This window comes from Gymnodraco acuticeps, unplaced genomic scaffold (assembly GCF_902827175.1).
Source record: "Gymnodraco acuticeps unplaced genomic scaffold, fGymAcu1.1, whole genome shotgun sequence".
Lineage (NCBI taxonomy): Eukaryota > Metazoa > Chordata > Actinopteri > Perciformes > Bathydraconidae > Gymnodraco > Gymnodraco acuticeps.
Genome location: NW_022990400.1, coordinates 654,448 through 682,219, shown reverse-complemented (window position 1 = coordinate 682,219; position 27,772 = coordinate 654,448). Strand labels below are relative to the sequence as shown.

The following is a 27,772-nucleotide window of genomic DNA, read 5'->3' as shown; positions in this document are numbered from 1 at the left end:
GCCATGAAATGGTTTCCTTATATAAACCTGTTGCTGCTCTAATGGACTCAGTTGTAACTCTTTGTGGATGTGTGAACAAAAGAACCTTTCTAGCTTTGTATTGTGAACAAGCAGCATGCAGTGTCTCACATTTAAAGATGTAAGCTCTGATGGGCAAGCCGTCCAGAACAGAAAGAACAATAATCAAATGAAAACGAGACATTCAGGCGAATGGACCTACAAGTACAGATCCTTTCAAATAAAAGCTGGGGTTTGACGAGTTGTAACAACCTCCAGCTTTCAGACTGAAACACACTCTGTGAGAGGACACACACACACACACACACACACACACACACACACACACACACACACACACACACACACACACACACACACACACACACACACACACACACACACACACACACACACACACACACACACACACACACACACACACACACACACACACACACACACACACACACACACACACACACACACACACACACACACACACACACACACACACACACACACACACACACACACACACACACACACACACACACACACACACACACACACACACACACACACACACACACACACACACACACACACACACAAATAAAGGTTGTCTGTTTTTTTGGATTTGACTGAACAAGAGAAAGTTGAATTTGTGTTGGTTTGTGCGACCAAGGATGGGAATAAAGTGTATGTACTGTACACCAAAAAGCAGCTAGTTTGCTGGGTAACGCATTTTACATTTTCAAAACGTTCTGGCCAGACAGATCTAAGAACTAGCATTTAAAGAACATCATTGTTTAAACTGTTTCTGTTCCATTGCATTGTTATTTTGATGTGATAGAACACAACTATCTAAAGTGTTTTCAAACATGTCCACTTTCTAACAATCTGCTACAGTACAGGGAGTTTAACGGCTTTATGATTCATATGGAAAAGTCCTTCTGGGTGTTACATCTGCCACAGAGTTTGACTGACAGGTTTCAGGAGCCAAAGAAAACGGCATTAAAGAGTTGAACTCAACAAGGCAAAAGCAAACTCTACTTGAGGAATGTCTCACCTCCCAGAGGACATAAGTACAACTTCCTGGTAGTCTTGTGTTTGTGGCTCACACAGAGTATGTTTCAGTCAACATGGACAGTGAACCCATCACCCCCCCTTCACCAACAGAACAACAACTACCAGCACTGAAACATGCATATAAATAACATTTATAGCAAACACTGACCCATCCAGCCTCTCTACAGCAGCAGAGAGCCGCTGTAGAGAGGCTGGACAGGAAAGAAATGACACGGTTAAGAAGAACGAGTGTGTACAATTAAAACAACTAACGGTGATCTTCTACATTCCTGAACTCCAGTGCAGCTACAGCTGTTTGACAATCATTCAGAGAGGAACCCAACCAGGAGAGGATCCAACATGTCTATGAGCCTCTTTGGACCACAATGCAGTGCAGCAACAACGATTTTGTAAGGGCTGTGACTCGAAAAAAAAAAGGATATATCCAAGTCTCGCTCAAGAGATGCTCAAAGAATTAAGGATAATTCAGGTTTATCAAACCTTGATAATAGTTCTGTACGGGCTAAACAAGCCCAATCTTTCAGATTCAACTAAACCCAACTAGTACTGCCCAATTTAAAACCTAAACCTTAGGCACCCAAATGATCCAAACGCGTCTAAAAACCCTAAACCTTTTCAAAACTCAACGGGCAGCAGAACTCTACAACCAAGGTCTTACTTTCATCGTCTTTGCCATCATGTATCTATTTGAACCACGAACAGTCAGATTATCTGATGGCTCAGGAACAAACCAGAAGAATATCTGGATACATAGAATGCTTTTTTCCAGCAGTTTAGATGTGCGTCCATAATGAATAACAGGATGGCAGGAATCCTTCAATAGCATACTGAATGTTTCAAAGACTCAGCAGCTGCAGCCCTCATGTATACAGAAACCTAGCAGAAGTCCAGTAGCTCAAAGGTTACCCAGGAAGTGGATTGATTATGGGTGATCATTTTACGGTTCCCATCCTAATTCTCTCACATTCAAGGACCCAACACGGCATTATTTGAGACACGGATCAAGGTTCATCACTGTCCCAACTGAGATTTTAAAAAGTGAGAACTAGCAAGCCTCAGCTCAAACAAGTAAATATGGATATACCTCAACTTTCCCCTTTACATGTTTTACTGTTCCCTAGGAATGTTCTATACACCTGCCCTTCGCTGTTATGCACCTTTGTTTCTAAATCTCTGCATTAACTTGGTCAATTTATAAGTGATGGAAATGGATTGTGAAAATAAGACCACGTTGTAATAAACAAGAATTATCCTTTCAAAAGACGGCTGAGGCTGATAAGCTAGTTGTCAGTGTTGTCCACCACAAACTGACGGATGCTAACCTGCATATGTTGGGATATTTGCACAATTAGCACAAGTTGCATTCATTAGCATTCATTAGCATTATAGCCTATGTGGACAATAGTGAACAATGGCTTGGATCATTTTCAGGATCAAAAATGGCAGTTTCAACCAGAAATTGTCCCAAAATATATCAAAATCAGTCCACAGAGTACACATATTGGCAAGTTATCATCCTGCAGTTGTATGTACTGGAGACCCCTACTATACATTTTAAGATAGAAGTTTGGGGTACTCATCATTTCTGGTTTCACTGGGATTCTACGAGCTGGCAAACGGACTACGAGTGGAAGATTAATATTCAAAATGGAATATTATGATCGTCACAAACAGAGGAGATCCATCAGTACGAGAGGATCTGAGGGGGAAGTGTCCTTCAGTGTTAGCGCTACATTAAGATCAGGGACAGAGACTACAGTAACACACATGAACCCCCCCTTCTCAGAAGAGCTTCAGCTGACTCATATTTAATTAATATGCACCGACATATCAGGAGGCCATAGACCACATATTTCCAGACTCTCCATGGCAACTTAACCCTCAATCTCACCTGAACTGTAACTCAGCAACAAAGTTGGGGGGGGGGGGCAGGGATCAGGAGAGGCAGAGGGAGCTCGGGGAGGAGGTGAGGGTGCACACGGGGGTGGGCAGGCCGTAGTAGGCGGGGTCAGTGAAGGGGAAGAGGAAGAGGAAGAAGAGGAGCACCCCCATCAGGTAGGAGGAGAGAACGGTGAGGCGGTGAGGGTGCTCCATCGCCGTGCTGATGGCGGGGAAACCCATGTAGTTACAGAAGGAGTGGCAGAGCACCGGGCCAATCAGGTGACCTGCAACAGGAAGAGGAAATATCAATGTGGAGATTCACTTCCTGAAGCGGGGGGGGAAGTAAGTGAACACTTTGGAATAATGTGTTCTAAAATATGGTCTGACCTTCACCTACGTTACATTAATCAACAAACACCATCTGTTCTTACTAATAGCACACAAAGTATGGTTTGCTCTTGTCCATACTGAATTTCAAAGAAGGTTAGAAACCCCTAGACTTCAACAAAAGCTAATTAAGTTTTAGCGTTAGCACATTGTGTGTGTCTGTCATTGTGACTTAAATGAAGACCAGATCACATTTTAGGACAAATTCATGCATAAAACCAGGAAATCCCAAATGTCCGGTTCTGCACCAAGTGTCCACACAGGGAATTCATTTCATTAATCAATTTAGAATTAGTTTAAAGGAATACTTCACAATTCATATTTGTATATTAATTACTCCCACCATTCATCCACAGTGAGCCGAGAATACAAAAACACACTGGAAGAATTCAAGTAAATAGAGGCCAACTGCAAAACTCTCACACATATTTCAAAGTATGATCCAAGTAAAAAAGCCTTAACAGTAGCAAAAACAGTGTCATAAAATCATGCCACTATTCCATGTGAGTATCCTCAGATTCAAGGACTCTTCAAGGACCTTCCCGGGCCAAATCCCTCTAGTTCAAGGACCCAACACGGCACCGTTTGATACATGGAGACCTCTCACAGAACAATTCTTTTTAAAAGGGAAGGTTCTATCCTGGCAAAGAATGTTTAATTAAAATAACTTTCAATGACCCATGTCTATTTATAAAAACGAGAAGGCTCTATTTGTTTCCATGTCAATATTAAGGTGTTAAGTAAGCTTGCGAATAGGCAAATGAGACATGGAGTTTGTAAAAAGATCATTTTACATCATCTACTAAACATGTTTAATAAGTTGAATTCTTCTTGTAGTTGTATAGGTCCTTGTTTCACGTGGAGGCATGCTAGGAATGTGTTTTCTTGATAAATGATCACAGTAGGAGTTATGAATATACAAATGATCAGTAACCTTTTCATTCAGACTAACTGTAACCATGGCTTTGGACTACTACTGGAGACCATTTTTTTATTTGTATCTATTATTTACATTTCATAATGCAGAGCACTTATGATTGTCTGCTTATAAAAGTACCATCAACTCAATATACCTAAAATATATTTTTTAAAACTAATTTGAAACAAATGTTGATCGATACTCAATGCCATGTCCCAAAACGGTCTTCATGCTTTTGCAGAATATTATCTTCCCTTGTATTAACAAGTGACTTGGTAATCCACAGGCCTGGGTGTGAAAAAGTAAAATATGAAGATCTGTATTGCCGTCCAAAAGTGTTATAAAGCCAGTAAGGTATAAATAAAGGATAAATCTTAGGAAAGGATGTGAAGGCTCCTGACCTGTTCTGATGAAGATGAAGGCGGTGTAGGCCCCGAACACGGCTGTGTAGGAGAACTGGAACACTGCAGAGGAACAGAAGCATGGGTCAGCATCAGTCATAGTATCATACACTCTGACAGGACATTACAGCATAGGTGGAAGAAGTAAGACATAGTACTTAAGTAAAAGGAGAATCACTAGAGTGTCAAAGTACAAGTATCAAAATATATTTAAGTACTTATTGTACGTAATGTCTTCTTTCAGAATCGTATACATTAAATGACTGGGTTATTATTATTCATGCATTAATGTGTTCATCACAGCTGGTAAAGGTGCAGCTAGTTTAATAACTGACCCATGTACAGTATTAAAGTAACATAGATGTAAATGTACTATACAGTAATACAGTCCACCAGTGATTAAACCCTAGAGCCCACCTGCAGAGAGGAAGATCCCGGACAGCGTCCCCTGTCTGAACCTCAGCAGCTCGATCACATGGTGGAAGTGAGCTGAGGAAAGACCGTAAGGATATAGGAAAGCAGCAACATGAGCATCAAATGGTTGGGTTTGTATCAGCCATGAATCTGCTGCGTTCATGTCCTTATTGGATTCAAAACTATACGTCAAAACAAATAAAGACACAACATCACAATAGGCGCGTTCACACCGGAGTACTTTTCCCATTTAGTTCCGTTAGTGCATGGAATTTTGCGTTCACACCAAAAAGAGTACTTAATTCTGAGAACTTTTACCCCCATGTTTAATGCCTGCTAGAGAGGTGGGACTTTCCTGGGGAGAAAAAAGTCCCAATTTCGATTGGCTGGGCGGATTGCAAACCACGCCCCGTAAAACTCCATTGGAGCCTGCCTGCAGACCTCCACTCTCAGGACACCTCCACTGTCAGTACAGGAAGTGACGATTCTGATGCGTTTTTTTTTCCCGCCCACCGAAGGACTCGTTTGATGGAAGTTTTCAAATCACAATGGAGACTCATCACGGAGGTGATGAGTCCGCCCACCGTGCACTTTGTGTCGGCCTTGGTCAAGCCCTTTTGACCCCCCCAGCCTGGTTCTCGTAAAAGTTTTTCGCTCAAATGACACCATGGAGGAATGTAACGGGAGTTGACAGGGGACTCTGCCCGCCTCACGAGTGCCTATTTTTATTTTTATTTTTCGGCTATTTCACCCGGTAACTACCGGGGACATTGCCCGGTCTCGGGTGTCCCCCCACGGCCTGTGTCCAGCCCCCCCCCCCCCCCCCCAAATTGCACCGGAACTCTCCTGAGAGTGGAGAACTCTGAAAAGTGTTGTGAAGCCGCCATTTTATTATCCTCGCATTAGCACTATTAGCATTAGCATTCGCCCAGCGCAGAAATGCAGAGACTAACTTATGGCAACACAAAATAAAACATGGGAGCGGTGGAGAAGAGGAGGTGTCGGTGTTCTGGCGATTTACTCGGAAGGCTTCAGCAGCTTCTACTGAAGCCTTCCCCAACTCCGGGGACTTCCGGCCGGGGACTTCGGGTGGCAGTATACGCCGTGAAGTGGTTTGCGGCCTGCCAGTAAACCCAAAGCAGAAGAAGAAGTGACGTCAGCGGCTTCATTTGACTAATCCTCCCTCAGGGACTTATTCCGGTGTGAACACGATCGGCTCTTTAGTTCAATGGGGGAACTAAGTTCTGGGAACTAAGTACGGCAAAGTACTTGGTGTGAAAGTGGCTTGTGAGGCTGACAAGTGAGCGGCCCGACCAAGTAAGGAGACAGAGGCAGAACGTCTTGATACAACCCGGTGTGGGTATTTATTCATCTTTTGTACATGGTTGACCACATCAATATCCCCCAATGACTGTCTCCCACACTATTCTCCCTCAAATGAGCCCAACATGCCAGCCTTTATAGCCCCACCCATTGGACCGTACCATCCAAAAGGGGTGGCATGTGCAGAGATGGTCAGCTCAGATAAGGACCGTAGTTATTCACAATAAACATTTAGTGGAGAATGACAAACATCCTTTACTTACATTATATTTAATTACTGTATGAAAAGAAAAACCGTTATAAACTAACAAGCCAAATGTACATGATAACAAATCACCCCTGCCTCCAACCTGCTCCTTTAACCCCATCCGGAACGATAAAAAGGATCCGCTGTTTCCCCGGGGACCCTTTACGATGACGGACCTTGGGACCGGAGACGGGAGAGCAGGCGGAGGTGAGTGTTATGATGTTGACTGTTATAGGAGTAACTTGTACCATTAATGCATCTTATATCATGACCTTTACACGCTAAACATATCCTTTGCACATAATCTCAACCGCTGTCAATCTACACAAACCAACACTTTTGGCGCTCTCGCTATAACTCCCCTTTCTTTCCAGGTGGAGCCGAGAGCCCGACCAGCGTCTGCCAGACGACATCACAATTTAATACGGTTGAATCATTTAATACACACTACATCAATAAATAGTATAACATGTGCAAATAGGCAATGTTTAACTGTACTGTGCAAATCCCGCTAATAAAGTGCAAACTGTTCACCAAAGTGCTGAGTGACATTTGTCCTGTGCAAACCCACATGTGCAAGATTACCCGGCCCGAAGCCGTCAGTCCATAGTGACGAAGTTACCTTCGTCACATTTCCTTCCCCCTCTCCCCAGGAAGCACAGTGTCCTGACCGTTTTGGCTTCGGGACAACCAGTCAGCTATCAGGTTTGACTTCCCCAGCCGGTACCTGACCGTAAAGTTATACGGCTGCAAGGCAAGGTACCACCCCGCGATACGCATGTTTGCGTCCTTCATCTTGTGAAGCCATTGAAGTGCACGATGGTCTGTCTCCAGTTTGAACTGCCGTCTGAGAAGGTAGTACCTCAGGGAGTCGATGGCCCACTTCATCACCAGGCACTCCTTTTCAATGGTCGAGTACCTTGTCTCCCTGTCCAACAGCTTCCGACTGAGGAAAACCACCGGTTTCAGCTCCCCATCCACTTCCTGCAGCAATACCGCTCCAAGGCCTACCCCTGAGGCATCTGTCTGAACGGTGAATAGCTGATTAAAGTCTGGTGAGTGAAGGACTGACTCAGTGGTAATGGCTTGCTTCAGGTCCTTGAAAGCTCTGTCACAGTCCTCGTTCCAGCGGACTTTGGCTGGCACCGAGGCCTTGGTGAGGTTGGTCAACACAACTGCTCTTTCTGACAGCTGAGGGATGAACTTCCGATACTAATTGACTAACCCCAAGAAGGACTTTACCTTCTTCTTTGTGGTTGGCACGGTGTAGGAGATAATCGCTTCGATCTTACTCAGCTGTGGGCGGATGACACCTCCCCGAATGACGTAGCCCAGGTACTCCGCCTCTTCCTTGGCAAAGGCGCATTTACGGGGGTTGATGGTCAGTCCAGCAGCTTGGATCGCATGGAGGACTTGTTGTAGGTGATCCCTGTGTTCTTGCCATGTTTGGCTGAAGATCACAACATCGTCCAAGTAAGCTGCGGAAAATGTTGCAAACTCCCGCAGTACTTGGTCCATGAGCCTCTGGAAGGTCGCAGGGGCACCATGCAGTCCAAAGGGCATTACCCGGAACTGGAACAGTCCAAACGGGGTAGTAAAGGCCGTCAGCAGCTTGGCCTCAGGTGCCAGTGCCACCTGCCAGTACCCCTTGGTGAGGTCCAATGTGGTGATGAACTTTGCTCGTCCCACCCTCTCTCGTCGATTCTTGGCATGGGGTATGGGTCAAACTTTGAGATGCTGTTAAGATTTCTGAAGTCAATGCAAAATCGTAAGGAGCCATCTTTCTTTGGTACAAGCACCACTGGACTGCACCACTCACTGGTTGACACTTCGATGATCCCCAGCTCTAACATCAGCTTTATCTCCTTCTTCAGGGAGCACCAACCGCTCCAACCGCTCAGGGATACGGTAGCTTTTCTTTCGGCTGGGAGCAGTCTCCTTGAGGTAGATGTTGTGCTGGACCAGATTGGTGAAACCAGGCTGCTCTGTGAAAAGCTCTGGATCCAATAGCTCGTTGATTTCCTCTTGCTGGACCGATGGGAGATGTGTTACATCCAATAGACCTGGTTCAGGTAGGTCCGTGGGGAAAAACTGCTCCTCCACCTCCTCTTCCTCCACTGGCTGTATGAAAAAGTGTTGCGACACGGTGTCTGGTGGATCTTGGAATCCTTTTAACAGGTTGATATGAAACGTCTGATGCTTCTTGGTTCTGTCCAGCATATGGATTTCATAGTTGACTGTTCCGACCTGTCTGGTGACCTCATATGGGCCCTGCCATCTAGCCAGCAGCTTTCTCTCACTGGAAGGTAACAGCAACAGCACCTTCTGACCAGGTTGAAACACTCTTTCTCTGGCCTTCTGGTCATACCAGGTTTTCTGAGTCTTTTGGACATTCATCAGGTTCCCCTTGGCCAGGGCTGCCATTTTCTCCAACCGCTCCCTCATCTTGACCACGTAGGATACAATGTTTTCACCAGCAGGCTTCGGATTCTCCCAGTGGTCTTTAAGCAGATCCAGGGGACCTCTCACCTCACGTCCATACAACAGTTCAAAAGGTGAGAACCCGGTTGAGGATTGTGGCACCTCCCGGTAGGCGAAGAGGAGGTATGGCAACCACTGGTCCCAGTCGGAACCCGTCTCTGAAACAAACTTGCGCAGCATGCTCTTCAAAGTCTGGTTGTATCGCTCGACAAGCCCGTCCGTTTGGGGATGATAAGGGGTGGTCTTAATGCCCTTTACTCCTAGCAGCTGATACACCTGCTTCAGTAACTTGGAGAGGAAGTTTGTGCCGCAGTCAGTAAGTATCTCTCTGGCTATGCCTACCCTAGAGAACAACTGTAGTAGGCAATTTGCCACATACCTGGCTTTAACAGATCTCAAGGGAAACACTTCGGGGTAGCGGGTAGCATAGTCACAAATTACCAGTATGTAGCGGTTACCCGATGCACTTCTCTCTAAAGGCCCAACTACATCCATACCTATTCTTTCAAACGGGGTTTCAATGAGGGGCAAGGGCTGTAACAGGGCTTTAGCTACCCTTTGCCTAGATGTAATCTGGCAGGTCTCACAGGCCTGGCAAAACTGGGACAGCTGGGTGTACAGGCCTGGCCAGGCAAAACGACGACCCACTCCACGCAGTGTTTTATTAAATGCCATGTGCCCTGCCCAAGGAACTGAGAGGCCGAGTTTCATTACCGTGTTTCTGAGTAACTGAGGTAAAGCTAATGCTTCAATCTCACCCTGACGACGGTACATAATACCCTGTTTAATGAGGTAAGTAGCATCCTCCTTAAATCCTGCATCTGCTGTTTTTACACCATCAACCTCTGACACTTTCTCAAACCACTGTGTAAGGGAAGGGTCCTTTCTCTGCAGCTCACCTACATCGGGGGGAATCTGAATGTCTGGCGGGTGACTAGGTACAGGGAGCTCAATGCTTTCCTTAGGGGCAGCCAAAAATGTGTCCCTGCGTTTCTGCGCTTTGGACAGGCGCTGCTTGTTTGTGCCTGCCTTTAGATCACAATTATAAAATGGTAACTCACCAAGGGTCGCCTTTGCCGTCTGCGCCCTTGTAGCGACATTACACATCCTAATCTGGGTGTCTGAGTTTATCTTGAACTCCCCATCGAAGGGATCGGGCTTCCCGGGCACTTCTACACTCTGGGGATCTAAGGGAATGACTCGTGGAGGAACTGATCGGGCACTTGGTGATGGCTGTTCTTGCACAAGATCTAGCAACGTTGGAACATCCAGGCCTAAAATGACTGAATAAGGCAGCTTGGATGCTAGTGCCACAGGAAGAAGGAAAGTCTGCCCCCCGACAGTCAAAAAGACCTCGGCGGTGGGGTAAGGCTTTTCATCTCTGTGGATGCAACTGATGGTAGCTTTATCAGGGGCCCACTGATCCTTGCCAACAAGACTTGACCTCACAACTGTCCGGAAACTGCCACTATCCACCAGTGCTTCCTCACGCTGACCATTGATGAGTACCGGAACTATACGTGCTTTTTCCTGCCTAACTACTGGTTGCCTGGTGGGTCTGGGAACAGTGCAAAGAAGAGAGGGCTTACTCTGCCTAGCCACTGGGCATGTGGGTTGTGTGTGGCCAAACTCATTACAATGGTAGCACCTTATTTCTGGCTGAACTTGCCTCTTAGCATAGGTCATTCGACTTGGCGTGGTTTGCTTTCCGCTGCTATTGCTACCATAGGTGTAACCACTACCCTTTTCACCCCCATAAGCATTACTTTTGCCCGACGGGTATCGGTTCTGGCAGTTCGCAAAGCTTTTGCTTTCTTTCCTTGCTGAATGAAATACTTCAGCGAGGCGGGACGCTTCCTCCCGGATCCAAACTTCCATCTCTGGGTTTACCATGCGGAGGAACTGTTCAAGGATGAGTATCTCACAAATGTTTTTGATGCTGGACGTCTCAAACCTAACCCACTTGCAGAAGAGGTCCTTCAGTCGGACGTACAGCTCATGTGGGGTCTCGTCCTGTTGGATGTCGAGGGCATGAAACCTCCGTCTATAGGTGTCAGCGGTGATCTCGTATTTGGCCAGGATTGCTGCTTTGACTTGCTCGTAGTCCTCAGAGTCTCTAATGTCCATTAGCACGTACGCACTGCGTGCTTTACCAGTCAGCAGGGGAACCAATCGGACAGCCCACTCTTCTTGGTCCCAACGACAGACCTGGGCCATGCGTTCAAAGGTGGTGAGGAACTGTTCAATGTCGTCATCTGGCCCCAGTGGCCACAACTTTGGCTCGCGGTGAAGCGGTTGTTCTCTCTGACGTCTTGGCGACCTTCGCCTGGATGAAGACGTCTGCTCCAGATCATCACCGAAGTCCCCTCTTCTTCTGGGCCGCTCCTCATCACTGCCTTGCTCTGTTGGCGGCCCCGCTCTCATCTCAGATACCCGGGCTTGAAGCCTTTGCCAGTTCGTCTCCTGCTGCTTCTGAGACTGCATGAGTGCTTTCATCATCTCAGACAGTTCCTCAAACCTGTCCCTTGGTTCACCAGCCGTGGCCTCCTGGTCAACTCCATGCCTAGCCACCTCGTCATCGGGCACCTCCATTTGGTCGTTTTTTTTCCCTCTCGGCATTTCCAACGGTTTACTTGGTAAATCCCACTTCTGACACCACTTGTGAGGCTGACAAGTGAGCGGCCCGACGGGAGACAGAGGCAGAACATCTTGATACAACCCAGTGTGGGTATTTATTCATCTTTCCTACATGGTTGACCACATCAATATCCCCCAATGACTGTCTCCCACACTATTCTCCCTCAAATGAGCCCAACATGCCACCCTTTATAGCCCCACCCATTGGACCGTACCATCCAAAAGGGGTGGCATGTGCAGAGATGGTCAGCTCAGATAAGGACCGTAGTTATTCACAATAAACATTTAGTGGAGAATGACAAACATCCTTTACTTACATTATATTTAATTACTGTATGAAAAGAAAAACCGTTATAAACTAACAAGCCAAATGTACATGATAACAAATCACCCCTGCCTCCAACCTGCTCCTTTAACCCCATCCGGAACGATAAAAAGGATCCGCTGTTTCCCCGGGGACCCTTTACGATGACGGACCTTGGGACCGGAGACGAGAGAGCAGGCGGAGGTGAGTGTTATGATGTTGACTGTTATAGGAGTAACTTGTACCATTAATGCACCTTATATCATGACCTTTACACGCTAAACATATCCTTTGCACATAATCTCAACTGCTGTCAATCTACACAAACCAACACTTTTGGCGCTCTTGCCCAGTGTTTCCCATACATTGAGTTATTTGTGGCGGGCCGCCACAATTAAATATGGTCCGCCACAAATGGATCTCATAAAAATGTTTTTTATTATTATTCTTTTTTTTTTTTTTATTCTTTTTTTTTTTTTGGTGGTAGTCTAATGGATAGTGAGGTGGGCTGATGATCGGAAGGTTGCAAGTTCAAATCCTGCCTGGAACACCACTTAGCCCTCGGTTACTCCAGGGGAGAATGTCATTGTAAGTCGCTTTGGAATAAGGCGTTTGCTAAATGCCTAAATTGTAAATTATATTTTTGGGAGAATAAACCCCACAGATCCTCAACTCCGGTGTGTTTCACTCATTAACAACGCAACACAGAGCAACAAGAACGTTGTCTACAGTAGCCATTAACTCGCATGTATTATCTTATTTGAGGGGGGGTGGATGCGTGGGCCACCCGAATAGGTTAAGGGGCCTTTGGCTTTTCTTTTTTTGTGCGGTGCCCCCACAAATAGAATCAAATTCTGTGGGAAACACTGAACTCCCCTTTCTTTCCAGGTGGAGCCGAGAGCCCGACCAGCGTCTGCCAGACGACATCACAATTTAATACGGTTGAATCATTTAATACACACTACATCAATAAATAGTATAAAATGTGCAAATAGGCAATGTTTAACTGTACTGTGCAAATCCCGCTAATAAAGTGCAAACTGTTCACTAAAGTGCTGAGTGACATTTGTCCTGTGCAAACCCACATGTGCAAGATTACCCGGCCCGAAGCCGTCAGTCCATAGTGACGAAGTTACCTTCGTCACACGGCTATTCAGCTAAACTCAAGTATTTGTATTCTTTAGATCTCAGCACCCCTGCTTCTATTTGAAAGTATTTTTAACCATCAAAGTAACCGCACCTGTCTGACAGCACCTTAAAGGGAGCACAGCGGTGGAGTTTATGCTATTTATTATTCAAGACTGTCCACAGACCTTCTTTAGATGCCCATGATTTTTTCATTTGTTGCAGTAAGTTTTTAAATAAAGTCAAAGTAGTTTCAGTATTTTGATACATTTTCATAAAGTAGTATATCAAAGTAAAAGAAGTCTTGGAATTTCTGGGGGAAAACACATCTGTAGATCTAAACTGTACAGCAAGGATATCCTCCCAAAGCCACCTCTTTTAAACCAACAATTCTGCACATATTACTGTTCATAGTTTTTGGTATATCTATATTTCATGTAAATATTTATCTATATTAAAAATGTTTAATAGCTTTTTTAAATTGTTTTTTACAATAGATTTTTGGTAGTTTTTTCTTAGAATTGTAATTGTCTTTATGTATGCACCAAATACACCAAGGCATATTCCTCTGTGTTAACCTACTTGGCAATACACCTGATTCTAATGGAGGAGAATACATGTACATTTCACTTCCAGCCATTCACTCAAGCACAGTTGTTGGAGCCACTTCCTGAGTTTGTATTTATGCATACTTTTTGATTAAATATACAGCATTTACAGCCTTAGATTGTGTGGTGTGTATTATTTAATGAATTTGAGTGTGTTGCTCCTGCAGCATAAAGGAGGTTCTGCAGCCTAGCGGCAGATTGAAGCGATACAGTATTTAGACCTTGCTTTGTTAGCAGCGTGTGACAAGCTTGGTTCTGTATTTAGTTTTATTAAACAAATTCATATAGGAAATGGTTTGTTTGAAAGGGTTCATTTTTGCATTAACTGTTGGAATTAATAAGAATATTTATATTTTTCGCCACTGGACATTCCTTTTCTCTCCACCACAGCGTCAGTTCATCAGTCAGTATCATAATCAGTGCACTTCACTCCCTCCTAGCTTCTCTCAGACTGGCAGGACTCACCCACTCCGAAGAACAGGGGGCAGGTGAAGATGGCGGTGAGGGGCCCGGCGCAGGGCACCAGCATGGGCAGCATGCAGGCCCTGAACACCAGCTCCTCTGTGAGGGGGGCCACCACCTGGTTCCTCAGCCAGCGCATGTCACTGAAACACATCGACCAGAACCAGGGGTCTGCAGGGGGGGGGACACAGGGGGGGGGGTTATCACCTCTGAGGAGGAGGAGCACTTCATTATAGAACACTGTCATATTGTACACTTAAATAAAGTCCTGTCCTGCAGCTAAGGGTTATTTATTTATTTGAAAACTGACAACAATGACAAAGTGCTGTCATTGTTGTCAACCCACACGGTTGTGGGTGACCGTGTCATACAACGTACCATACGGAAAACATAATAACCTCTCCCCTTCAGGTCAGAATCAAATAAATAGTAAATAAGTGAGTACACTAGATAAATAAATATAAAATGCGGTCCTATTCTGGGATATATGGAAAAGTCTTTCTGTATTTCATTCTAATTGTATTCCTTTTTATAATTTGTATTTATTTACTCTATTATTTAAGTCTTGTTTTATTCAGTCCTGAATATATAATAATATATATTGTATTAAGTGTTCTTTTGAATCACAAAGCTGTGTTACCTTTCTTTTGTAAATTGTCTTTGTGCTTGGATTGTGAAGCACTTTGAGTTACCTTTGTGTATGAAGTGCTATATAAATAAAGTTTGATTTGATTAGAACGTTTTATTTCTCTTTGCATAGCCATAGAAAGATATTTCTAAATGTTCACAATGTGTAACTGATTTTTTAAGCTCTAAATATAAATGATGATATGTCCTTTATCCACAGAGTGGGAAGGTGGTGCTGATTGTTTCCATCTTGTTAGTTTTAGACATCTTGCCAATAGTTATAAAAGCTATCAGGACCGCTCTGAGCCGAGGCCAGGGGTCAGCAACCTTTACTATCAAAAGAGACATTTTGCCCGTTTGTCACCAAGTATAATATGTCTGGAGCCACAACAATACATTTGATAAATAAATCAAGTTTGTTGCATCTGTAAACTTAAAGATTTCTAAAATGTTAAAAAGGTAAACATTTTGAAAGTCTATTTCAATTTTTTTGTAAAGGTAATCCAGCATTGTTGGAAGTGAAAAGCAAAGGAATCACGTCTCACCTATGGCCACCCGGAACCCGTCCATGAAGCTCCAGGGACAGTCCATCGCCAGCTGCATGAGCGGGCCCAGGAACAGCACCTGCAGCCGGACACATGCACACACCGGTCTGATTTAGGAGGGGGAATTTTTTTTTTTTTTTTTTTACCGGAACCCGATTTCCTGATGATTTTTGTGGAATTTCCCCCAGCGATTATTAGGGTAGGCCTTTATAGAGAGCACCGATCGTGGCATATCGTGAATATCGGCCGATCGACTGGAGCATCCCTAATTATTAATGTGAGTCTTTTATTTAGCCACACTGATTAAACTTAAACAGGACATGGATGAAGGGAAAATGAAACTCACAGAAGCATAAATTACGATTACTATATTGCGTGTATTTAAGAGCCATTTGAAATATTACCATCTTGGTTTAAGCTAACATTAATAGCCATGTTAGTTCCTGCAGCTGTCAATGAGCAAGACCTGACGTGGTTGATTCACGAAACCCTTGCCAGCGTAAAAAGTAGGCTATGGCAAATAAAACGATATGACTTTGCTCCATGTTGGATAGCGATACTCCAGACTGTTGTTCTGCACCAGCACAGGCTACTATTAATGTAGCTATTATAAGGTGCTGATATATATATATATATAAATTAAACAAGTGAAGTAAATGTTATGTTATAAAGCCGTGGAGGGCGGTAGTTTATAAACCAAAGAGTAACCGTCCTTACGGGACGCTCTAATAAGTAAAGCAAACGCATCCACACCTGGCCTCCTATTGGTTGAGGGATTTTGATAGGGTTGTTTCACAAAAGATCCGAGCGCGCACAGAATAAATCTGAGAGCAGACATTTCACGAGCGCACAGAAACAGCCTGAGTGCGAGGAGAAGGTTTTAAGCTGGAACACAGGAAATCTGTAAGCAGCAATATATCTGAGTGCAAGCTACAGTTTGAGCAGAAGCAGAGCAGATCTAAGCGCAAGCAGGCACTATTTGAGTGCGAGGACAGGGTTTGAGGGAAATACATACATATTCTGAACGTGAAATCAATAAAGTATGCTCTCAAATGTAAAGACCACGCTCTTGAATAAAGATAGGGAATAACCCCCATACTGTTATCCATAAAATATTTGTGCTTGATTGATTGATAGGTTTTGTGTTTTCAGTTGCACCATATTAATAAATAAATATGTATATAAACAAACATGATAGTAAAAATGTGAAATAGAAGTCCTAGCAGCCACAGGGACACAGCCTCTTACGCTCAGCTTCTGGGGCACAGGGACCCTCTGAAGACCCAGGCACATGCTTAGAACTCGAGCAACGTCAAACCACTATCCAGTTGAGTTCTGCTTCTTACCATGGTGAGCATCAGAGGGAGAATGATGGCAGGAATGAGGCCTTCGAAGCGGATCCCCATCAGCGAGAGCAGCGCTGGGCCGGTCTGACACACAACACATTCAGAAGAGTCAAAGCAGAAGAAATCAATGATAATTCAACAGCTAATGTGTCTGACAGCAACACGACAACACATACAGTATTTCATTGCGATGTTATGGTGGGACACTCACCCTGACTCCTGTGAGCTGTCTCCAAGTCCACACAAAGAGAGGAGACAGGCCGGAGACGATGAGCACGCTGGTGAAGCGTCTCTTTATCACAGCGGGGTGATCCCTGAGAACAGGAACAAGATCACACGTCACATGATCTGATTCAGCACACAGGACGGAGACACTGTAGTAACACCAAATGGTGATTTTTGTTTACACACGTTTATATATTGGATTAATCTTCTAAAAGACATCCAAAATATAATTAAAAGTTCAATCCTAAAAATCTAAAATAAACATATATATCATTAAACAAAACTACCAACGCTGAATGAAGTTCATACATCCTTCATGCCTGCTGTCTATTCATTGTACATTACAAAATGAATGAACTGCAAACTATTTGTTATGGCTAAAGTATATATAAAAGTTTAACTTGGTATTATTAGCTAGTATTGTGGACTTATTTTGAATGTGATTTCTGACAATCACATCCTAGGTTCACTAATATTTCAATGGTTTTAAAGAAAATAAACGATTGTGTATTATACAAAAGAGTTGAGACAGCCAGGTGATGATGTGTGGGATAAAGAGGGGTTACTATCTCTGCTTACCAATGTCCTAAGAGAAACTATAATGACCTTTGTCATTTCAATTAATATAAATATATGCAGTGTTTCTCCTATATACAAATAGCGGCGGCGCCGAAAAATGTGTTTTGTTTTTTTTATAAATAATGATACGTTTTTTTAATTTTTTTTAAATAATAATAAGTGCCGACCCTTTTTGATTGTTTGTTATGTGGATTTGTACTGTAGTATTTGTGTTACTGTATGTTCAAAAAGGTGTATTTTGCTAAATCTTGAGACATTGCCACTGTATGTACTAGGCAGACCAGCAGGCCACTTAACAGGCAGGCCATGGGGAGGACCGGGAGGTTTCCCGATGGCCTGCTTGCTAAGTGGCCTGCTGGGCTGAGGATTTTTTTTAAATTATGTATTGTGAACGCAACGCTGCGCAAATGTGGGTTTTCCTCACACAGGGTGACTGGCTGTCTACATGATGTGGCCTGCCGACATGGCCACTTCCATACCGGTGGTCATAAATCAAAGCCCTCGATTGGTCTAATGGCGCGTTTCCACTGCACTTTAAGCGTGCCGAGCCGTGCGGGGCCCGTTTTTGGTTGCGTTTCCACTTGGCCTAGTACCGGCTAGCGGGTCCTAATTCACAGTTTTTCTGGCCCCATAAAATCGTGGTTCTAGGACCAGGAACAACCAGGCTGAGTCGGGCTGAGTATGCTAAACTAGAGAGAGAATTGCTGGCAAGGGGGCTACAACTACAACAAGATGAACATATTTGACCGTGATTTAATTGTAATACACGTTTCAAAATGATGCCGAAGTAACAACATACTGATACCGGTTAGTAAAAACCATGAATTAATGCTTTGACAAGTCTGCAGACAGACGGCAGGCGAAACACCCTTTTAAAATGCGTGTTTTCTAAATGGAGCTTGGCTAAGCTAACGTTATATATGCTCCGACCGTCCACACTCACAACAACGGCCTACAGACATAAATAAACCAGCGACTGTATTCGCCATGACACAGGCAGTCTGTGGTTTGTACTTGTTTAACTTTTGTCTAGTTTCTGAACAGATATGAGGAGCTGTGAGCTCTGAGTGCTAAGAGCTAACGGCTGTCTGTGTTGTTTTTCTGGGGCTCTCATTGAAGATGACGTCATGGCTCCGCCTACACTGCGTTACTATAGTAACTACCTCAGTTCCTAAACTGTAACGCTGCGTCCACACTACAGCGTCGACAGCTTCAAAAACAGTTTCCAATGCGTCTGCCCATTCACTTTGAATGGGGTGAGGTGACGTTGCCTCGCTTTTCGCCGAACTGAATTGTGGGTAGCATAGCGGTCCGTCTCCGCCGGAGACGCCGGAGTAGCGCCAGCCAATCAAATCCCGTTTCTGAAAATTTGACAGCTCAAGCCGTAGCCAATCAAACCGCGTCTAAGCTGGGAGAGATATCCCGCCGTTCATTTCTATATTTCAAAAAAAGATGGAGGAGAAACTAATTATCGCCGTAGCAAATCACCCGGTTTTGTATGACCAGACCCTCTTCACCTACCGGGATACAAACCGGAGGAACCAGGCATGGAGGGAGGTGGCAGAGACAGTGGGTGAAACTGGTAGCTTTTCGCCTGTTTGGGGAGTTTATATATATATATATATATATATATATTGCTCGCATAAAATCCCAGGGGTTTTTTGCTTTGTATGTCGGGGGCGGGAGATTCATGTGATTGGTTGTTGGTCGCGTTGCTCGAATAAAATCCCCAAGCTTCAGACACGCCCAGCTCCAAGCTTTTTTTTAAGCTGTAGTGTGGACGCTCCGTAATGGAAGCACAGCATTAAAGTGAGCCGGGCCTAATAAGGCCTAACCAAACCGAGCGAGGCCGAGCGAGGCCTGCAGTGGAAACGCGCCTTATGTGTGTCATTCAAGCTCGTGTGTGTGTGTGTGTGTGTGTGTGTGTGTGTGTGTGTGTGTGTGTGTGTGTGTGTGTGTGTGTGAGTGTGAAAGAGCACCGATTACTTGTATTTTTGTTGTTAGCATCTGGTTAGCTAGCTACTCTAAAAGACATACAGAGATGTTTCAACAACAAGGTGGAGGGAGAGTCCTCTGCTGTCAGACTGAGAGGTAAACAGCTCAGGTGAGGTTAGGGACTCTGAGTGTTTAGAGACACATTGTGCTGGGCCCACGTGCTTTAGCACCGCTGAATGACTCCATCCTAGGGGAAAGACTGATTATATATATATATATATATATATATATATATATATATATAACCTTTTCACATATCTGTATATGTACATTCACCTGATCAGAGTTTAACTCATGTTATTTGTGATACTTCTATTCATACTGTAACTACGGGTTTATTCTTCTTAATTTTTTTTTGAATACTTATTGTGTATATTCCCATGTGTACTAGCTGTGTTTCTGTCTTGTTTCTGCTATGACACCTGCATTTCCCTACAGGGATCCAGACAGGTCCATCTTATCTTAAAGTGGACCTATCATGCTATATTTGAATAATAGGGCCATACCTATATAAAACATGTCTGTGAAGTTTTGTTTTCAAAATACCAAACAGATCATGCATCTTAAGGCCCGGACACACCTACCCGATTTTGGGAGTCAGAGGCCGTCAGAGGCAGTCGGGCATTCGCGGCGCCCTACTCAGGTTGGAGTGTCCCGCACCGTCGTTGCTTTACGGCACATTTTCACACCTCCCGCGGCCGATTCAACATGTTGAATCGGCCAAAGAAAGTCGGCCACAGAAATCACTCTGATTGGCTGTTGCCTCTTTTGATTGACGAATACACACTTCCGCTGCCTGCTGGGAAGGACAGTTATTGCCACTGGTCGACTGAAGTCTTTGCGGTGTGTTCGTAGGCAGGCGTCGTAGCCGACGCAGGCGACGTAAAAGTCAGGACGCCTTCGGTACGAGTTCTTTGGTCTCAGGTTGGTGTGTAGCGGCCTTTAGGCATGCCTCATTTCGCTCTATTCCAGCCCTGTCTTCACAAGGGCTGATTCTGTGGCAAATGAGCTGCAGCTGACCACGCCCCCCTGCAAAGGAGGGGGGCGTGGCACGAGCGTCATGTTACCATGCTGTTACCTTGCTGTTACCATGCTGTTACCATGCCACACAACCTCTCATTCCCCTGATTGATTGATTGATTGAAAAGTTTATTAACAGCTTGTATATTGGGTACAGTACAGTACAGCTCAAAACATACAATTGTTAAGGGGATGCAGACCAGAGAAAGACTTTCGTCTTGTTTACATCAGGGTCCCCCATTTCCAATTCATCATGATAGGTAGAGAGTTGCCCATATAGGCGGGGCTCCTCGTCACTGACGTCAGACTATTTTCAAATCTGTATCAGTCTGTATCAGATCCGTTGCAGCCCCGTTTTTAGAGATTTGGGTATGGAGGAAAAGAGAGAGGGTTGTGTTTTCTGACACTTGGTGAGTTCCCTGACACACCGGGGACACATATTCATGTATAAAAGACGTACAAACTACAAAGGTGCATTTTGCATGATAGGTCCCCTTTAAATGCACCCTATTTACTGTACTCCTTTAGTGTACATACAGTTGTGCTTACTACTTTGACCCTTTAGCTAATGTAGTGTTATTTCAGCAAAGTAGCAAAGGTTAACTTGTGGATCTCTGGATAAACATTGAGACATAGTCTGTGCTCTATGGGAAATTACATACACAAAATACACACAGGGCAGAATGTATGAGTAGGGGCCTCGAGGAGTTTGCTTTGGGCCCCCTCACAGGTTTGTTCAGTTATGGTTGAGCCACAATGAGGAATGTTCAGTGCATCATAAAGTCCACATAGAGGCTGTCAAATACAGTATGAAGACCACATGCTAAGAGAAAACATGAATATCAGCTGAGATTTTTGGAACATAGTGTTGCAAAATCCCCTTGAGCCTTCGGCAGTTTTGAAAGAAGCACTTAGATTGTATACTTAAGTAAAAGTTATAATACCACAGTGTCCTGCATTAAAAATTATACTTAAAGGTGGGGTAGGTAAGAATGGAGAAACCAGCTCGAGTGCGCTAGAATTTGAAAATACACAACCGCAAAAGATCTGCCACTTCCTTCAGACTTCCTCACAGAGCCCCTCCTCCAACACACACGAACGCGCACATGACCAATGAGGGCACGAGATAAGTTTGTGCACAGATGGAAGGCTGACAGGCAGGTAGGCCATCCAGTTACTTTAGCCGGCTCAGATGATTGGTCGTGCTTTTTACAGCGCTACAGCTTCCACAGATGACATGTGTTTATGTGTTTATTGTCAAAGCACTTAAGATATTCATTGCTATCGGGATGTTAAGAGCATTCCATGGAATATAACAAGTGTATCTGAAGCGAATGACGTACCCCACCTTTAAGTAAAAGTACAAAGGTAATAGCAGTAAAATGTACCACAACCAAAAGTTCTCCTCATCCAAAGTGGCCATCTTTGAATAATAAATATTATATTACTGGTTTATAATTAGTGATGCATTGTGTTCATTTTGCAGCTGGATAAGGATAACATCACTTTAATAACTTGTTATACTGCCAGGTACTTCCATTAATAATAGTACATCATAATGTATTTAATTTTTGTATTAATAATATGAACCTGAAGTAACTGGTAACTCATCTTTAAAAATAAATGTAGTGGAGTAAAAAGTACAATATTTGTTTCCAAAATGTAGTGGAGTAGAAGTATAAAATAGCATACAATTATAATACTCAAGTAAAGTACAAGTATCTCAAAAATGTACTCAAGCACAGTACTTGAATAAAAAAAGAGTGGGGATGCAATAATATTTGATGACAACCATTCTTCATCAACTTTGTTGTTCTTTAAATTCATGTATTTTTTTCATATATATCTGTATGTAGCCTATGTTAATTTGTTTTATTATTATTATTATTATGTATTATTGTATACATTGGAGGAAGTTAAATGATGTGTCATGTTGAAATGTTGAATGTAGTGTTTAAAAATCCCTACTAATTTAGTTTAAAAAAAACATACAAAAAGAAGTACAGTACAGTACTTGTGTAAATGTACTTAGTTACTTTCTCCTGCTGGCCTTATGCAACGGTAACTATGACAGAGTGGACAGAGCACGAGCCAACCAGGTAGAAAAGAGTCATTAAACCCTATTAGTTATCCCTCCGCAGTGTGGGGCTCACCTGGGCAGATCACTCCTCCACACGTACAGACTGCCCACATAGGAGCACGCCAGCAGCAGACAGGACAGCACGGACACCCAGCACAGCCCGTCCGGGGGAACGAAGTCCCCGCTGCTGTGTTTCACCTCCTCTGTCAGAAGGTCTGCTGGTAGATCCCCCTCCGCTGCCATAACGACTGCCGGTTGAGACTGGAGCAAACTACTACTCGGCACCGGGCTGGTTGGTGGACCATCTAAGACGAGAAAACACCCAACAAGAAGCGCGAACTTATCAATAGTCTCATTTCACAGGGGAGCTAACCATAATACAGCCATGGAGCTAACGTCGCTAACCGGACTGATAGCTTCTTCGGCGCGCTCTAACGACGTCATCACATGTCGCTACCTTTTCTTCTTCTTTGAGGTTAGGGCAGCTAGCATTCTTTATTGCTGCTGCCACCCGGGGCCTTTCTCATTTCTCTAATTCCTATCCTCGACTCCTATTTTTGACTCCTAACCTCGTGCCTTAGTCCCGACCACAGGAGATGCGAGTAGAGGAGCCAAGGAGGGGAACCGAGGAGAGAGGAGGGGAAGCAGCAGGCGGTTAGAGAAATCAGAACTCCTCTCCTCTGAGCGGTCATTTTAAAGAGACGTCCATTAATGATGACAGGAGGCACAGCAGCCTGTCTGATGGACAGATGTGTTCATGACCACTTCTATATTTACTTTGATTCATTCACAGTGCGGTATAATGACACAATAACAGGCTACAGATGCGGACACACATATGGGGCATTCTACCGAATTGATGCAAAGTGTGGTCCCACAACAAGAAAAACTATTTAACAAAACAATTAAGTATTCAGACATAGATATTTACTAAGAATATGTCATGGTCTATTTAAACATAAGGCATTCAATTATATAGTGATAAGCTTAATATATACAAAAACATCATTTATAGGGTACTTTCTATTGGGATGTATAGCTGTCCCCAACCCTGACATCTACATTTCATGTTCTGTAAATAACACTTAAAACATTTTTATTTTATTTTGTTGAATGGTGTATTTAGAAGATCTTTATGATTACATTCAAACAGAAGTTGGAATATTTATATTTATTGTGGGTTTAATTTTTTAATAAAAAAACTATACTCAAAAAATGGTGGCATTGGGATATATATTTTTTAAATCCTCTGGAGCAGAGAGAGGAGCTGTGGATTATTGATTAATGCATCAGTGTTTCTTAGGGTCAAAAACACTAAACTCACAACTTCAAATGAAAGCGTTTAGTTTATTTAATAAAAGAGCACATGTGAAAAGTGACAGTAGATATAGATAAGTTGCAATTTGGTGCTATATATATATATAAATAAAATAAAAAAATTAATTACATTTTTTTTTTAAAAACACCTTGAATTTCAGGGGGGGCGCGGGGCTCCGTTGGCGGGGCGCAGCGCCCCTCCAAGACAATGGTAGGGGAAACACTGCCATACTTTTGATATAAATCTGTTCCAAAATCTGAAAATCGGCGTGTAACCTTGAGAATTGTCACTACCGAAGACATATTATCTTCAATTAAGTAAACTTTTTTGGAGTTTTATGCAAAGTATTAGGTCTTTATGTGTGTAAACCTCTTCAAAAACGTGTATGCTAGCCATGTAGTTGCTAGCATTCTTTAGTTATGCTCAATTTTAGCTTGAATCGTCACTACCGAAACAGTCACTACCGAAACATATGGTTACGTTTCGGTAATTGACAGGCCTGGTTCCAGAACAAAATGACTCAGCGTGCATCTGAGATTAGAGAGGGTGGGCCGCCGAGGGGTGCAAGTGCTATTTTTATTAGTGGGGATTTCTTTTTAAATATTGAAGTTAAAAGCATCAATCTGGTGCACTTTGAGAGCAACATTAAGAGATCTATGGATCTATGTGCTCTTTGCTTGATTCATGCCTTCCCAGTCCCTTATCACGTAGCCTATAAGAGCATGGCGCCAGTTGTTGTAGCCAGTTGTGGTGAAGGCATCTGACTTACTTGAACCGAAATGTCTACATGCATAGCAGAAGATGGCATCTTTTTAACATGAATATTCCAGCAATCTCTGTTTTGAAACCATGAGCTGCAAAATGAGCGCCTTACCCCACTGTACAGGCGAGTTGGGTACTTTTTTAAATATACCTGGCTCTGTTTTGCCGAGGTCCTCTGGCACTTGCGGGCCGCTGAGGGGTGGCGGTGTTTGGGGCGACGAAGACGGCTGCTCCGCCTCCGTGGGCGAGGCGGGCAAAGCCGGCGAGTCGGGCATTAGTGTCCACGACAGTGGCCGCGGGTAACGTAATGTCCCCATGATCTGAACTGTTATTACCTGCAGTAGTTGCAGTGTTACTGCTGGCGTTAAGGGCTGGTTGTTTTAACCATTTTCTGATGTCCATCACTGACTGCTGTGTAAGCACCTTGCAGATGACGAACGCGCAGCGGCACAGGTCACGCGCACCTGACATAATAACGTTACTTACCGTTTAAATTGATCAAATAAATGCAGCAAACAAAGTTATTTAACCACAATTACAATTTATTTTATTTTAATTATATTCTTCTTATTATTATTATTGTTATTGTTATTACTACTATTATTATTATTGTTATTATACATGTAATATTTTTCACTTTTCATTATTTTCACTTTTCATTATTTTTATTTTTTTTACTTTTCATTTTTCAAATGAGGGTGCATAACGACTCAACTGAGGATGCAATGCACCCTTATGCACCCCCGTAGAACCGGGCCTGGTAATTGACATGATCGTTTCGGTGGTGACAAAATGGAATGGTAAGCAGGTAAATCCCATAGTTTTTAAATAAATGTGTTTTAAAGTCTGAAAATCAGTGTGTTACTTTAAAGGTCTCCTATTATACTATTGTTAGGCATATATTATAGGTCTCAGATATATAAAAAACATGTCTATGAGGTGTTTTGCTCAAAATACCAAACAGATCACCCATTCTAGCCTCATCCCCCTCTCTTTCAGCCTGTTACTAAAGTGCTGATTCTGGGTCAGTAGCTTCAAACATTCACACTTCAACATAAGGAATGTTATGAGTTAAGATTAAGAAATAAGGTTGAGGGAATATGATACAACCTTGAGAACAAAATACTGTGGTCACTACCGAAACACCGGATGTTTTGTAAAAAATCAAGTATATTGACTTATCAAATAAAATGATATGATACTGATTGGTTTAATGTTCAATTTCAACAATCATCAACTCTGGAATCAATATGATCAGTATTATGCATTTTACAAAGAAAGTTTGCATTGAGATTTTTATGAATTGTATAAATTAAACTTTGAAATTTGATTAAAAATAAAATTGCATTGATTTAATTTTGAAAACCCTCAAGAAATATTTGTTAAAAAGGTAAAACAATCTTAACAGGTTAATATAATACTTTTTTACTACAGTGTATGTAGCCTACTATGTTTTGGTAGTGACCATTTTTGGTAGAGGAAAAACATTCCAATACAGTCTGAAAATATGATATAAAAATGTACGGTTATTAAACTAGATATGTGTAATTTAGATATGGTACAAAATATATATGGACAAAGTTTTGGGAAAAAAACATACAACATTTCAAAACTGTTCCAACCTCACTTTGCGTCAATTCGGTAGAATGGCCCATAGGTATATATTTATATAAATATATACAATTTCAGAATCAAACAAGTATGAGCACTCTCATAATAACGTAACACTATCAGAAACTGGATATTAGACAAATATCGACTCTTTGTTTGTAGATATCTACTAAACTAAAGCAAATACAGAGAGTAAGGCCTGTTGCTGAGTGATATTGTAAACATCGCGTCGAGATGAAAGCAGTGAGATTGTCTGGCTTGACTTCCTTCAATACTCTCAAAATCTTAATAACATTGGAAGGCCTCTTTGTTTTACCTACATTTCAGACTTGGAATCATTTAAAGTATTGCGTTACATCTCCAAGTTGATTTTTAATGCGGCCATTTGCAGCCACTTTGTTATTCATTTCCTATTCATTTAAATATGTCTAATATCATTAATATTTCCATTTTATTTTTGCCGGAATGGTTTGAAAAAAATATTTATTTATATTTAACCCTAGCACACTAACAAGCAGTAGTCATTAAAAACAGAAATATAAGAAATATGGAGCTACTTATGGGAAGGATACACTGATGAACAAAGAAACACAAATGACACGATTTAAACATATTGGAGGCTCCCATTTTGGAGCAGTAAACCATACTACACATAGTGTAGATAGAGTAATACTGTGCATAAGTTCATTGTTAAAATAACCAGAATGATTTACCAGTAAACCCTGTTTTTATAAACACATGTAGAATTGAAAGCACTTCATTTTTGTATTATTACAGTGTCCTTATATATGCATACATTAATAACAGCTAACAATGTTTTCAAACAGTGTTCTACCTTTGAAAGGGCAGACCGTTGGTGTGACTTTGTCTAACACCAGATGGCGCCAAAATAATGAATTTGTACATCTCCACACATTCATTGTGACTTGACTTGAGGTATATCATTAAAGAGGACCATTTGGATGTTCTAATGATTCTTTTATGACTTCAAATCCATCCTATCAGCTCTGTGGTGTTTTGTTTTGAAGCAAACATTAGCATGGTAACATACTAACAATGCTAACATGCTGATGCTAGCCAGGTATACGTTCTATAAGTATAACATGATAGCATACACATTTGCTAATTAGCATTTGACAGAAAATAAGTTTACATAATGGTTAAGGATTGGACACATTTTGACCAGATTAAATGAGCGGATCTTAAAACTGTTAGAATTCATCCTCTGGGGAGAATGATGTCTTGACAAAATGACTGCTAATTATTCAATAGGGGGGCAGTACTTCTGTTCAGGTGAAGCCAACATGTGTCAAGGCTAGGATAGAGTTGAAGTTGAGAGACAACGTCTTTAAATCAACGTAAAGCGATAATCTGGGATTGCATTAG

General features: G+C 42.7%; 1 protein-coding gene across 1 annotated transcript; it reads right to left on the bottom strand.

Moving 5' to 3' along the window:
• Positions 1-517: 517 nt before the first annotated feature.
• On the bottom strand, positions 518-23,225 carry rce1a (Ras converting CAAX endopeptidase 1a). The gene is made up of 8 exons (XM_034224850.1): positions 22,769-23,225; positions 17,008-17,110; positions 16,797-16,880; positions 15,451-15,529; positions 14,282-14,449; positions 5,095-5,166; positions 4,678-4,740; positions 518-3,254 (listed from the first exon to the last, which is right to left on the bottom strand). The coding sequence occupies exons 1-8, from the start codon at positions 22,936-22,938 to the stop codon at positions 3,025-3,027; spliced, it is 969 nt and encodes a 322-aa protein (XP_034080741.1). The 5' UTR covers positions 22,939-23,225; the 3' UTR covers positions 518-3,024.
• Positions 23,226-27,772: the final 4,547 nt, after the last annotated feature.

Excerpts from the sequence above, each read along its gene's own strand:
- rce1a (XM_034224850.1), bottom strand. The coding sequence starts at position 22,938 with ATGGCAGCGGAGGGGGATCTACCAGCAGACCTTCTGACAGAGGAGGTG. Across the intron at positions 14,450-15,450 it reads CGGGTTCCGGGTGGCCATAG|ACCCCTGGTTCTGGTCGATG; the intron begins GTGAGACGTGAT and ends CCCCCCCTGCAG. Across the intron at positions 5,167-14,281 it reads CCCCCTGTTCTTCGGAGTGG|CTCACTTCCACCATGTGATC; the intron begins GTGAGTCCTGCC and ends GTCTTTCCTCAG.